Genomic DNA, 13,825 nt, shown 5'->3' with positions numbered 1-13,825 from the left:
ACCTTAAACTAGTAAAGTCCTCTCCAACCACCTACGAATACAATCTAGATGTCTGTTTTCCCGTGTGGATGTTTGCTACCTTCCCTTTTGTATAACAGCTGTCTGCGCTGTTCCAGTTCATTGATCACGTTGTGATGTTAACAAGCATTCAGACTGACTGTTAACACCACAGGTACCTGGATGGATTGTTTGTTTCGAGACTTTAAAAACATCATGTGCCACTTTGTGGCTCTTTCTCTTGGATTCAACACAGTGTGTCTTGTCTCAACCACTGACGCTAACACCTAATCTTAACATGTGTGATGTATTCTCTTCCTGCTGCTCGGGAACTTGACATACTTTCCTTAAAAAATTCCCTTTATAGTCATATATTGTGAGTAACGTGGATTTATTTCCCTTCCGAAAGCACAGCCTGCTCCCCCCCCCCGACTGAAGCAACCTGTTTGAATGTACTGTAAATGTTGCATGTACACTGGTTGATGCTGCCTGGACCCGCCCATTGTTATGTGCACGTCGCTTTCAAGTAGAGGAACATATTCGACAAAGAAAAAAAGAAAACATCTTTTTTTTTTTTAAAGACCCAGAGAGACGAGGATAAACAGATGAGCAATCCCTACCCCGAGCTAAAAATAAAACACGTTCTTGAAGCATCTCCAAAGCTTTATTAACAGAGCATCAACAATTCAGTCACGCCTGCTTGAGGTAGTAGTACTCTATATCACCACCAGATGTCCCCACAGTCCTTAACAAACACGCAGCCCTGCAAGAAGAGCAGAGCAAGAAAGCCCCCAGGATGAGAAATGAGGAACATCTCTCATTTGAACTGTCTTGACAAAGAGAATAACTCGTTTGACACGCAGCCCAAAACGATGTTCCTTACTGAGCAGAGTGCACATCTGATATCAGGGATGGTTTGGGACAGACTGCAAAGTTCCCGGGCGGGTATGTGTAAGTTGAGAATGTCAAATTAATTTCAAATCAGTTTCTCCCAAGTGTTGGAGCTTGTCGTTTTTCTTCTTTCTGGATGCATTTACAGTATATTCCAGGAAACGTCGTCACATTTACTTTGAACCTTTTTGTCGGAGAGTTTTCTGTCCGTTTTAATCCTCGGCTAGAATTATAAACCAGCACAATTATTCACAAGAGTTGTAAACTCACAACGCATGCTCCAGGCATGTCCCGTGACATAGTGCACACAAAGCTTGGAGTGGTCACGTTGGAGTAAGGGGCCAAGTCAAGATGGAACCTGTGGTCATTTTTGTCTCCTCTGCTGCTGGAACAAAAATAATGACTTTCCCTTCTCTCGCCCTTCACTCATGTCACACTAACACCCCCGAAACCAACTAAGGGGACATCTTCATATAATCCCCCCCCCCCCCCCCCCATAAGTCCCAAAAAAATTACCCAAACCGAATCGACCACACAGAGTGGAACACATTCCAAATGCCAAATGTGACATTTGCACGCCGTCGAGACAAAGTGCACCAGAAGCAGCCGTCCTCTGTTCCCTGTCTTGCCTTTGTCCACTCTTCCTCCAGAACGACCCTCTACATTAACCTGCTCTTCCTCTCCTCTCGTCTGAACCCGTGACCGTAGCCAAGAGGCTCGCCTACAAGAAAATAAGACTGGCATGTTGTTTTGATTGCGGCCGCTCAGAGCGGGACTGCTCTTGCATGCCAGTTAATGTGCGTTGTAACATGGACTCCCCCCAACGCGACATCCCACTCTCTGCTGTCTCTGTTAATGATTGCTCAGCCACTTTACGTGCCTGTAAGTTGTCGCCATGACGTGTGCTCTTCAGTGTTTGTAACATGCACTGTGTTCACCGTACAAAGTGTCTCGAGCTTGTGTGCCGTAGCTCTAGCAGCTGTGCCGTCACTGTCATGGATATAAATGTCGCTTTATTGTTTTATCTTTATGATTTTTTTTAGTCCGCTCGCGTTCTTCGCCATGTGTTGCTACTTTTGGCGGTGACTTTTAGTTGTTGTGAAGCATGGCAGTTTGTTTTTTTTGCTTGTGTTTTGTCAGAGAATGTAAATTCAACCTGTAGTTCAAATTAACTAAAACGGTCACTAATGCAACATTTGGGAAGAGCTCTAACGGTAATTCTCCCCTGAAATATAAAACGCTTCCTCCCAACATATTCAAGACATGAAAGCCAAAGCCTTGAAAAATGTACAGCTGCGCATTCCCGCCACAAATCTCGTAATACGCACTCAAACTTGGAAACCCCTAGTGCTCAATGTCACTGGAGAGGGTCATTTAAAAAAATCTTTTTAAGAATTACCCAAATAACATTCACTTAATCCAAATATTTAACTACCCTCCAGAAACGGATGAGCAGGATATAACTTGAGATGGTGCCTGAGGGGATTTTCTGAGGGTAGCAGTATCTTGAGGTTAATGTACTGGATTTATTAGATTAAGATCAAATACTTGAGCAACCACTCCGGGTCAAATCTACCAATCCCATCCAGAAAACAAACCAGTGCCCCGTGATCAACGGAGTGCTGGGTTTGTATTTCCTAGTTGTTAGTCTAATCGCAATGTATTCATGTTAATGATTGAACTGTACAAAAAGTTGACTGTAACACAATCAAATAGAACTGAAGCGTATTGGATTGAAAGAGGAATAAAGGAAAATTAAATAGTGCTGGTGAATCAACCAGAGCTGGATTGAGCTGCATATAAATTCTAAACTCAAATGTGATTCCCCTTTAAAGCCAGAAGGCATGTTAAATTGTACTGGTGTATCGCAGAAGGCATGAAGAATGTGCCTGTTTGCAGAGTGTTGATATAATTTGCTGGAAAACATCGCAGACTGTCAGACAGTCTCAGCGAATGCCTCTTGATCAAAGACCATTCTGTGTATAGTTGAACGTCTCTGGGCGTTTTCCACCCCTCAACGTGTCTTCCAGGGTCGTGTGCCGCGAGCATTTGCCCGGCGAGCCGAGCTTCGGAGTCGCTGTCCCCATGGTGCGGCAGACGCGTGGAGCGAGGCCTTATGCGGCCTGACATGGAAATTATGTTTGCATTTTCATTTTTGGAGTGCTACCGGTTGTCATGAAACTCAGCCTGACAGTTCCTAACCACCAGGCAGCTGAGTGCCTCCGCCCCTCTCCTCCTCTCACGTTGTGGGACAGATGCTAGCCTGTTAGTCCTGTGACTCTGCTCGCGCCCTCCCGATTGCAGGCGACAGATGCCAGGACCAGCAAGGTCCCTGTTTGAACATCGCTGTCACTATCCTGCCTTAAGCTCAATGCATGACCTTTATTGTAAGCAAGGGTTTGAAATAAGGTACAAATGAGCATGTGTGGGACCCGTGGCTCCAAAAAAGTTCCATGCATTTGTGCAGGTTCTGTCAGGCAGTGCAGAGGAAAAGGGAAACAGCTTTTGGGAAAGAGAAGAACAAATAAACACAATACTATGGACCTAAGAACTGCAGTGTATTGTCACATTATGTTAAGTCTTATTCCATTCATATATCTTGACTTAATGGTAATGCTGACCTGCATTGTAAATTATGACAGGCCGCATTTCGGTTGAAACTTTTAGACCCCGAGGTCAAACACTAGATGATATTTGAATAGATGTGGACCTGCATCATCTACAAATAGTCATTTAATTCTGCTAAAACGACAGTAATTCTTCTCTTTGCAACACTTATCCTACTTATTGATTGGTCAATCTGCAGAATTGCTTTTCCTTTTTTAAGCCAAAATACCAGACATTCCCTCGCCTCTCATTCGTGTTAAATTACAGTTTTTCTTTTTTTTCCATGAAGGAAATCTATGTTTTGCTTTATTTAATGGACAAAACAAGTTATTCAAATGCATCAGCTTGGGCTTTTGGGAACTCTAACAAGCATTTTTCAAAAAATACAATCGATTAATTGAGAAGATAATCAGCAGATATCCGAAACTTTGGTGTAAAAGACGTTAAATTCTAACCAAATCTAACCTCAACATCTACTGCAGACGTGTTTTGACTTCACCAAATCAGTGATTACTGAACTACCACAAACACGACCGTTCACATTTAGCTGGTGACCGCCTACAAACACTGACAATGTTCTACTGTTTAAGCTCGCTGCCCACATTGCTGAAAAAAATCATATTTCTAATTGATCCGTGTTTAATTTGTCATTGCTCTCTCCATAATGTCTTCAAGGCACCACTCAGTTAACGTGCCTTAAAGAGAAATCAGCCTTAGTTGTCATTTATAATTTGCTTTCATTACAACCTGTAATTGCATCTGTCTCTGCATTTCTCTCAGCTAAAAATAGCTATAATGGATATATCAAATCAAGTAAGTTTTGATTTCCATTCTCTCTTTTTGTCATTTGTTTCTAACCTTTCCTCTTGTACATTTGTAACTATCACCTCTAGACCTGTCTCTAACCGGCTATATTTCATATTTCCTTGTTTGCTGCTCATCGCTCCGTCCAGTCCATCATCATCCGTCATTATATTTTATATGCAAGGCATTAGGAAATTGTCTCCCAGTGGTTTGTGTTGGGTATCCGTTACAGCTCAGCAGTAGATGGTGCTACTGCTTCACTGTGGGTGGAGATAAATTAATAGGCTGTACAGCTGAAAATACAGCATTAAAAAAATCACATTTAAAGTCAATGTGTGCAAGAATAATATAATGCAGCTGAATTTGTAGCTAACAGGCAGGACGCAGAACAAATACTAACATTTAAGAGTTGGTTTAATATTTTCTCAGTTCTCATCCAGCCATTAAGAGGAGTGTGATCCATGTGGGCCGTCCACTTCAACGGGATCGGTGATAGGCAGCAACTGTGCCACAATGAGTCGTCGTGGAGAAGTGCTGCGCATGTTTGACATGGGGCAGATGAACAGTGGAGGTCTGGAGCGGGGAGGATAATCTGCGAGACAGCTGACTGTTGAAATAATCATCTCTATTCTCCATTCTTAGCTCCTAGATATGTTTTGAAATGAGGGGGACACTTTTCCTCTGCTTCCTTTTCCCTCCTATTTTATCATACTATCTTTACCAGTTATGCTTCTATGATGGCACCAGTGGAGATGTACACTCCCACATTTCAAATTCCTCCCTCATGAGGCATAAACTGCAAACAGCAGCTCGTGGTTGTTAACTCACATTGTCACCGACTTGTTCTTATGGCATAACAATCGCCGGAACACCTGAGAGCATATTTATTAATTCATGTTTATTATAAATATCACAGTAAATGTCAAATCCAACATTTCATTGGTGGCTATACCAAGTGGTTAAGTGGTGTTTAATAAAATGGAGTTTTTTTAATTATTCAGCTATTAGCATTCTTGTGCCAGAAAGAATTACCCCCAAAAACCTGTGATTGTTCTTTAATTATGATAAGAGTCACAAGATGTTTTATTAACATACACACTTGCAGGTCCTTTTGAAGTCAGTTTGAATTAAATCCCATTGTGTGGTTAATGCGAGGAATCAGAGTTGGTTCGCCAAAATCACAAAGCAAGAATCTTATGTCTTCTTCATTGTGGTATCTAGTCATGCAGATTGTATTTCGTTTTATGCACCCACGTTTGAAATCTCTGTCCTGGAGATGTATGCCTCCAACAACAACAATGGAGGTGAATTTAATTGAGTTTGTGGTGCACACAAACATAAAAATGAGATTTGAACAAAAAGATTAACAAAAACAATGTCCTCTGGATAATCAACATAATTACAGTTTTCACTGTGACTGTTTCTTCAGAAGAAAATAGTTCCTTTAAAAACCCACAAACAAAATAGTTTTCACCTCCATTGTTTTGGGATGGAGGTCAAAATGTCTCAAAACCTCTTCATAAAATAAAATCCAACGACATCGCTGGATACCACAAGAAGTAAGGGGGGACATTTTTGGGGGGGCGGTTTAAGTAAAATTATTCTTTAAAATAAAAGCAAAGACACCATCAACTTTGCATTGTACGGATCCTGATTGTGACTCCTCTTCATTTAGCAGTAAACAACGATCCCCTCCTCCAGACTGCAGCTTATCAATACAAGTCAGCTAAACTGAACCCCAGCTCCGCCAGCGGGGTCCGTAGGGGGGCCCCTTAGAGGAGTCGCTGTTGTCTCGGCCCCCCCGCTAGTTGTTTAACCCTTGTGTTGCCTTCGGGTCAATTTGACCCGATTCAATGTTTAACCCTCCTGTTACCTTTATATTTTCTAACATATTTTACCCTTGAGGTCAATATGACCCCAGCTATTAAAATCTCCAGAAAATTATTAGAATTAATATTGTTTTCCAAGTTTAAGTGTGAGGTACTTTATGTTTGTTTGTTGACCATTGAATCGGGTCAAATTGACCCGAAGGCGACAGGAGGGTTAAATATTGAATCGGGTCAAAATGACCCGAAGGCAACACAATGGTTAACCGCGAGGGAAGCCTGATGCCCCCCCCCCCCCCCCACACCGAGCCCTCTGCTCTGGGACCGGGCTCCATTGGCTCCGGGGGTGCCTGGGCCAGGTGGGTCGGCTACCAGGGCGGGCAGAAGAGGCCGGGCGTCTCCAGCGGGCGCGTAGCCTTCCCGGGAAATACAGATACCACAGTCACAGACACTGTACGCCCCTCCCCCCTCCCTTCGGCGTGTTTGGCAGGCCTGTACGCGACAACAGCACAACCAAAGCATGTGCTTGCCAGGCTGGAGTGGTCGCATGTGTAGCATTCCTTACTAATGACCCAGTGTGTGCAGCTGTCAGCTGTGAAACATTAAATATTGAACAGGCCAAGCAAGATGTGAAGGGCCAGTGTGTTGGAGCATCTCTCTCCACTGCAAGCCCCCCCCCCCCGCCTTGCAACTCAACATTTCCCATTACAGTGTCACTCTTGCTGGCAGCGCTTGGCATCCTGCGTTCATCTGCAGAGTGGCATGATCTCCGAGACTTCATTCATCGTGATCAAAGCTCTTATCGTCTCTTCGTTGTTGACAGCTTGAACTATCATTAATAAAAGATACTCTGGCGCATTTTCCATGACGTGTAACAAGCTATTAGCGATGGCTTTTAAAATGCGATTAGAAAATACGCGTGTGTTTATTTTACCGGCGACGACCGCGGAGTCGAGTCGTTTTCTTCAGCTGTGATACGAGTTTATGAAAATATTTGCCTGATTACTTTACTCAAGGGTAACACGTGTAATTTGTTCCCTATGAAGAGCTCAGTGCAGTTTCCTCTAGTGATGAAGACAATGTCCAAGGGCCATCTCAGCTGCACATAAATCACTCTGGCACAAGGACTAACATAATAATACGAGCCAAGGGCGTCACTCCCAAGATGAAGAAAGACCAGCAAGCCAGACTGGAGCCAGTATTGGCTCAGAAACAGCCATATTTAAAACTGTGCTGCACGATGTTTACAGGTTATTACCTTAATTAAATGTGAATAACTAACTATCCAAGTCTAGGTCTAAGAAAATGTGTATTAACCCCTTGAGATAATTGTGGTACTTCATTATCTGGATGACAGCAATTCTCTGGATTAGTATGTCATGAATACAACCTCCCAGATTAGACTTTAGCAATTGGCATGATGGTTGCTAATGTCACTATTGCATGTTTGCATCTTCATACTCAATCATGCAGAGGATGTGCTTGCGTATGCTGTCGTCATTATGCAAACATCGGACTGTTCCCATTGCACACGTTTAAGTGTTGTCCACTTCATCTTGTTCACCCACCTTCTTTTTCCTCTTCATGTCTTTGTAACCGTATTAGCTCTTCCTCAAAGTGTGCTGTGTTGTTCTTTTGGTGTCACTGATATTTAAGATGCGTGTGTCTTCTGAATATTCACTCCCTCACACCGTTGCCTTTTAGTTGCAGTTGAAGAGGACCGACAGTCTGCGTTATCGCCCAAAAAAAAGCAACGCAACGGAGGCATGAAAGATTCTCCAAACTCCTCACCCAAGATCATGAGGTAGGACAACAACGGTGACATTTGTGCTTCGTCTCTCTGGATTACGGAGTTTATTACCTTCGCATTGAAAATGCGGAAGGTGATGTTTTGATCGCCGTGTATTTATTTATTTATATATTTGTATGCGTGTTACTCGCATAACAAAAAAATTATTAAACCGAATCGCATGAAATTTGGTGGGATGATTGGTTATTATCCGGGGACCATTTGATTAGATTTTGGGATTGATCGGGTCAAATGTCAAGGTCATGAAAAGGTCAAAATCTTCTTTTTACCATAGCGTGGTCAATTTTTATCCAATTGCCATGCAACTAATGCCAAAATGTTCATAATTCGATGCCAAATCTTGTGATATGCGAAGGTATGCGCTCTACCGAGTGCCCGCTCTAGTTTCTACTTGTATTGCTCCTTACATTTTTATAAAACAAATGTACACAACACCGGTTCATATCACCTTATGAAATTGTTAATGTGAATGTGTTGCACACGGAGTTATATACGTATATGAAGTCGTGTTTATGTTTCAACAAATGTCACGTTTTTATTCTCCTTTTTAGCTCATTTTTTCCTGACAATAATATCTGTTTCTTTAGCTGCTGAACGCTCTGCTGTGTTAACCAGCAAGTCGCTGCTGTTTGTTTTTGTCCAGGTAGTGTACAGTCGGTTTATCAGACTATTGATTGCTGATAACAGCTGCCTCTTATGGTGGAAAACGAGGTTCAGAGTGGTGAATGTGAACAAAATCAGTTAAGTTGCAGGGCATAAAACCAAAACAATACACTAAAAAACGCTCTAACGCTGCGTCTATGCTGAGGGAAGCTGCACAGTGAGCTGATTATTCTCGGAGGCTTCAACATGACGAGCTACCCCCGAATACGAAAATAGACTCGTGTCGCTTTAAGGGTCATGGGTCTTTTTAACTCTCAAAAATCAATAGTATATACACTACCGTTCAAAAGTTTGGGGTCATCCAGACAATTTTGTGTCTTCCATGAAAACTCACTTTTATTTATCAAATGAATTGAAAATTGAATAGAAAATATAGTCAAGACATTGACAAGGTTAGAAATAATGATTAATATTTGAAGTATTAATTTTGTTCTTCAAACTTCAAGCTCAAAGGAAGGCCAGTTGTATAGCTTATATCACCAGCATAACTGTTTTCAGCTGTGCCAACATAATTGCACAAGGGTTTTCTAATCAGATATTAGTCTTCTAAGGCGATTAGCAAACACAATGTACCATTAGAACACTGGAGTGATAGTTGATGGAAATGGGCCTCTATACACCTATGGAGATATTTCATTAGAAACCAGACGTTTCCACCTAGAATAGTCATTTACCACATTAACAATGTATAGTGTATTTTTGATTAATGTTATCTTTATTGAAAAAACAGTGCTTTTCTTTGAAAAATAAAGACATTTCTAAGTGACCCCAAACTTTTGAACGGTAGTGTATATCATGGGAAGACATCCTAAATAATGTGTTTGCGTGCTCCTGTTTTCATGACAAACATCAGAGTTGCAGAAGGGCTCGGTGGCACGAGGTTTTTTAAGTGACACCCACAGAGTACAGCTCTTAAACAGACCTGGCACTATTGACAGTCAGAGAGGCTCTAAAGGAGAGATAGCCCGAGGCTATTCATCTATTGTTGGATCCCTCCGAGCTCTTTTCAGCACGTAAGGCCACAGATGAAATGTATCATCACAATGAAAGGAGAATTCAAACGCTACCTTGCTTTTATCTTGTCCCGTAAAATTAAATTGGCGCTTATTGATTTGGACTGGAGATAACACGGTTATTCAACAAGAAGCCATTACACTGATGATAATAGTAATAGTCATTAAGTGCCATGTTACAAGGAAGCAAGGCAGCAGGCAAGTCCTGCAACCTGACGTATACAAAGTGGAATTGTACAGATGACATTTTATTTAAACTGACAGATGACTTTATGCTCCCATTGCTTATAGAGCTGCTCCTCATTTAGCATTCAGAAATTAATTGCACACACTTTTATACTGTTTAACACTGAGGTATAATAGATACAAAATATAGTACTGTAAACATAACTGTATTACACTACCGTTCAAAAGTTTGGGGTCACTTAGAAATGTCTTTATTTTTCAAAGAAAAGCACTGTTTTTTCAATAAAGATAACATTAAATTAATCAAAAATACACACTATACATTGTTAATGTGGTAAATGACTATTCTAGGTGGAAACGTCTGGTTTCTAATGAAATATCTCCATAGGTGTATAGAGGCCCATTTCCATCAACGATCACTCCAGTGTTCTAATGGTACATTGTGTTTGCTAATCGCCTTAGAAGACTAATGTCTGATTAGAAAACCCTTGTGCAATTATGTTAGCACAGCTGAAAACAGTTATGCTGGTGATATAAGCTACACAACGGGCCTTCCTTTGAGCTTGAAGTTTGTAGAACAAAATTAATACTTCAAATATTAATCATTATTTCTAACCTTGTCAATGTCTTGACTATATGTTCTATGAAATGTTCAATTCATTTGATAAATAAAAGTGTGAGTTTTCATGGAAGACACGAAATTGTCTGGGTGACCCCAAACTTTTGAACGGTAGTGTATATATATAAAAGCTGTGTTGGTGCATATTTTTCTTTGTACTTTAGAACTATGGCCTCAGTTTTTTCAGGTCGCCGTTTGCCCTTATTCGATTGTTTGATTTGGTTCAAAGTTGAGTCAAAGTGGAATCTCTCCAGGAGATTTCAAGACTCTTGGGGAACAAAACAAGTCTTTTCTAATGCTTTAGCCCTCAGCTGAATATCAGCCCACCAAACCAATCCATCTACTTGCCGTGTTAATACACCGCGCGGTACAAGTGGATGTGTTATTTCACCCAGCGTGTCTGCTGCCTACACGCCGGAGAGCGTTTCACTGCGGTAGCCTGAGGGATACTTCAATGCAACAAGCCGAGAAAAAACAAACATCTGGGTGTGTTCCGTATCGAATGTGTTGTTACAGTACCTGCGGTCTCCAGGCCTCTGTAAATAAGTAATGACCAACAGATTGGCTGTGGGTTTTGAGGAGTCTGTCACTTTGCATGATGGGGAGGATTTCAAAGTCTTTGCCATCGCTACTTGTGCAACGTTACAGTCAGCTAGTGCAGTGATGCTGAAATGGAACATTTACATAATATGCAGGTTTAGCTTCTACTTTGTGTCTCTCTCAGCTGTCATTACGCTCCTCGAGTAGACACCTGGCTTTATGTTCAGCGGACATGACGTGTGAAGTCTTGTCAAACGTGTCATCTTACCACGAAAGTAGTGAATTACGCCGCTGATCATTTTGAATGTTTAGAAGTGCGCTCACAGAAAAGACACTCGTGGACGCCTCCGCTCCGTGTACTGAAAAGAACTGCACAAAGGGAACGAGGAGCGATCAGCTGCAGAAGCAGAACCGTCTCCCGTTTCCAGATGCATCGGCAAACTAACGCGTCCTGTCTGGAATTTAGCAAACGACGACCTCGCTGAAATTAACACCATTTCCATGGGCTCCTTGATGGGTCATAAGACGCATCTAATTGCGGGATGTCACGACGCGTTCGGTCACATCGGACCGCGCCGCGACGTACACGTCATGTCTGCTACGGGACTGCTGAGGCAATTGGCAGTGCCGGATAGTGACAGGCCGTCGTGGCTGACAGTGAGCGATAGCCATCCTGGCAGAGCTCTGCCTCACCAATCATCTTCCACAAGGGCAAACTGAAGTGACAGTGGCTTCACTGAGTGAGCGGTGAAACATTCCACTTCTGATGCAATATTTAGCCGAGGTGTAAAACCACTAAATGCTTTCACTTTTATTGGAATTTGCATTTCAGACTCGAGCAGCAGCCGATGAGTGCAACGAGAGTTATGGAAGATGATTGTCGTGATGATGATGTCATTGATTAGGTATACAGATTGTAAAGCCCTCTGAGGCTAATTTGTGATATTGGGCTATACAAAATAAACTGAATTTAATTGAAGTTGAATTTTGTGAATTGCTGGAGATTTATTAACACCAGTATATTTTATCAAGCAGCTTTGTTCTTTTTTTTAATATAATTTAAATTTGTTTAGGTTATGGACAGCAATTTTAAGACACCACCTGGAGCTCTGATATGTTTTAATGGATTATTTTTTACAGTTTACTGAAATTGTTTTGATTGTTACTCATAAGAAAAAAATAAAATAGAAGAAACAAAAATATATAACAAATGAATCATGTAAAAGCAGTTTTCAGTTGTTCAGTATTGCTAGAAAGACACATTGTGATAATGTCATAATTTCACCCACATCATTTTATGTTTACACATTTTGTCCTTTCAATTTAGAATTGCTTTGACAGATGTGTGTCTGAGGTTGAAAGTGGTAGAAAGACATTTCCTTCTCCAAATACTTCCATTCTTGAAAGGACATCCAGGTCTTGCCTCGGGGTATAGAAGCCCAAGGCGGGCTTTTTTTGGCAGTCTGTTAGAGCCTGAGGGATGATCGTTGCAGCAGACACGTTGATGCATTCTTAACATGCTACTTAAAGTAGCATTCTTTTAAAGTACTCGCATGGATTAAAGAGACGGGGAGAATACTTTTTTCATATTTAAAAGGTTTTGGACGGAGACAGAAGGCGTCCGAGTCTCAGAACACAACATCTTCAACTCCCATCAGAATCTGACAAAGTCAATTTCGTGCAAAGGGCGTTGTGCTGGGCTGCACACGGCCTCCGTGGTTAGCATTGTTGTTGCGGTAGCGGATGGTGTTCAACCACATTAGCTTGTTAGAGCTTTTCTTTATCACGTCCAAAGACATACAGGGTACAACAGGTGAATTTTAAACAATATGATTTAATGTTATCTTATATCAACCCTTGTATTGTGTGATCATTTTAGTAAATGATGTTGTAAATTAATCAGTTTGTGTTTTATGCATTGAATGTTGCATTGTTTTTTGTGTGATTTTGATATATATATATATATATATATATATGTATTTTATTTTTATATATATATATATCTACTGCACAACACACTGCAGTAGATTGCTGGAGATCCTAGCAAACTCGGCACTTTACTTTACTCAGCACTTTACTTTGTTTTCCCCCTGTATATTTAGTATTAGTATTAGTATTTAGTTTTTTTGTATTTTGTTTTGTGTTTTATATTTATTTTCATTGATGCTCTGATGTGCATCGCTGCTGTGATTTTTGAAATTTCCCCACTGTGGGACGAATAAAGGAATATATATATTCTATTTTTATTATTTGAAAGATTTTTTTTATTTTTTTATGAATCTACTTATAGATGTATTTCTATTGGTCTGAGGGGTGGAGAATGTGAGACTTGAGAGGGAGGTGAGGTGAAGTTTCTTATATTTTAATTTATCTCTAGGAGATCCTCTGAACAAGCGTGGTACTCATGTTAGGAGACCACTTTAGTGGTCAGTGTTGGGTAGGATGAAGCTCACCACTGCGCTCAGTGCAATACATTTATCTAGTTCTGATGCTCTTTAAACATTAATACACCCTTCACTTCCAACAGCAAATTCCTGAAATATTTACTGTCTGGTCTGTTAAAGCTTTTACCACGCAGCACGTCAAAAGCTGGATGCAGTAAGGGGGCGTAATTGCATCTCCGTGCTCATGCCAGTCAACGCAGTGTGTTGCTGCCATCTCCTTCCGCCTGGCTGCTGCCGCTGATGTCACTCTGCTTGATGACATGGCAGTTTTGTTGGCATTTCTGCAGATGGCCACTGACAGGAATGAGCATTGAGGGGAATAAAAAAGAAAGCTACTTTTTGGATTTGTTTGAAGATTCCTAAATATTCTGGTCTATTAAAAATGTTTTTGACAAGTTTCTTATTTTTATTGTATTTTACAACAA

The 13,825-nt window shown here is 41.1% G+C and overlaps 1 protein-coding gene across 8 annotated transcripts in view; it reads left to right on the top strand.

Annotated features, from left to right (window-relative positions):
• LOC130203158 (calcium-activated potassium channel subunit alpha-1) overlaps positions 1 to 13,825 on the top strand; it is an 81,315-nt gene that overhangs the window by 54,901 nt on the left and 12,589 nt on the right. For 6 of the 8 annotated variants that reach the window (XM_056429068.1, XM_056429071.1, XM_056429069.1 and 3 more), the window contains exons 19-20: positions 4,276 to 4,308; positions 7,830 to 7,929. In XM_056429068.1, coding sequence (XP_056285043.1) covers positions 4,276 to 4,308; positions 7,830 to 7,929 — 133 coding nt within the window. Of the gene's footprint in view, positions 1 to 1,596; positions 1,771 to 4,275; positions 4,309 to 7,829; positions 7,930 to 13,825 lie in introns of all 8 variants that reach the window. The other 2 variants (XM_056429074.1, XM_056429070.1) reach the window with 2 other exon arrangements.

This window comes from Pseudoliparis swirei, chromosome 13, assembly GCF_029220125.1.
Source record: "Pseudoliparis swirei isolate HS2019 ecotype Mariana Trench chromosome 13, NWPU_hadal_v1, whole genome shotgun sequence".
Lineage (NCBI taxonomy): Eukaryota > Metazoa > Chordata > Actinopteri > Perciformes > Liparidae > Pseudoliparis > Pseudoliparis swirei.
The sequence above is the reverse complement of the archived record's forward strand: the minus strand, read 5'-3'. Positions and strand labels throughout refer to the sequence as shown.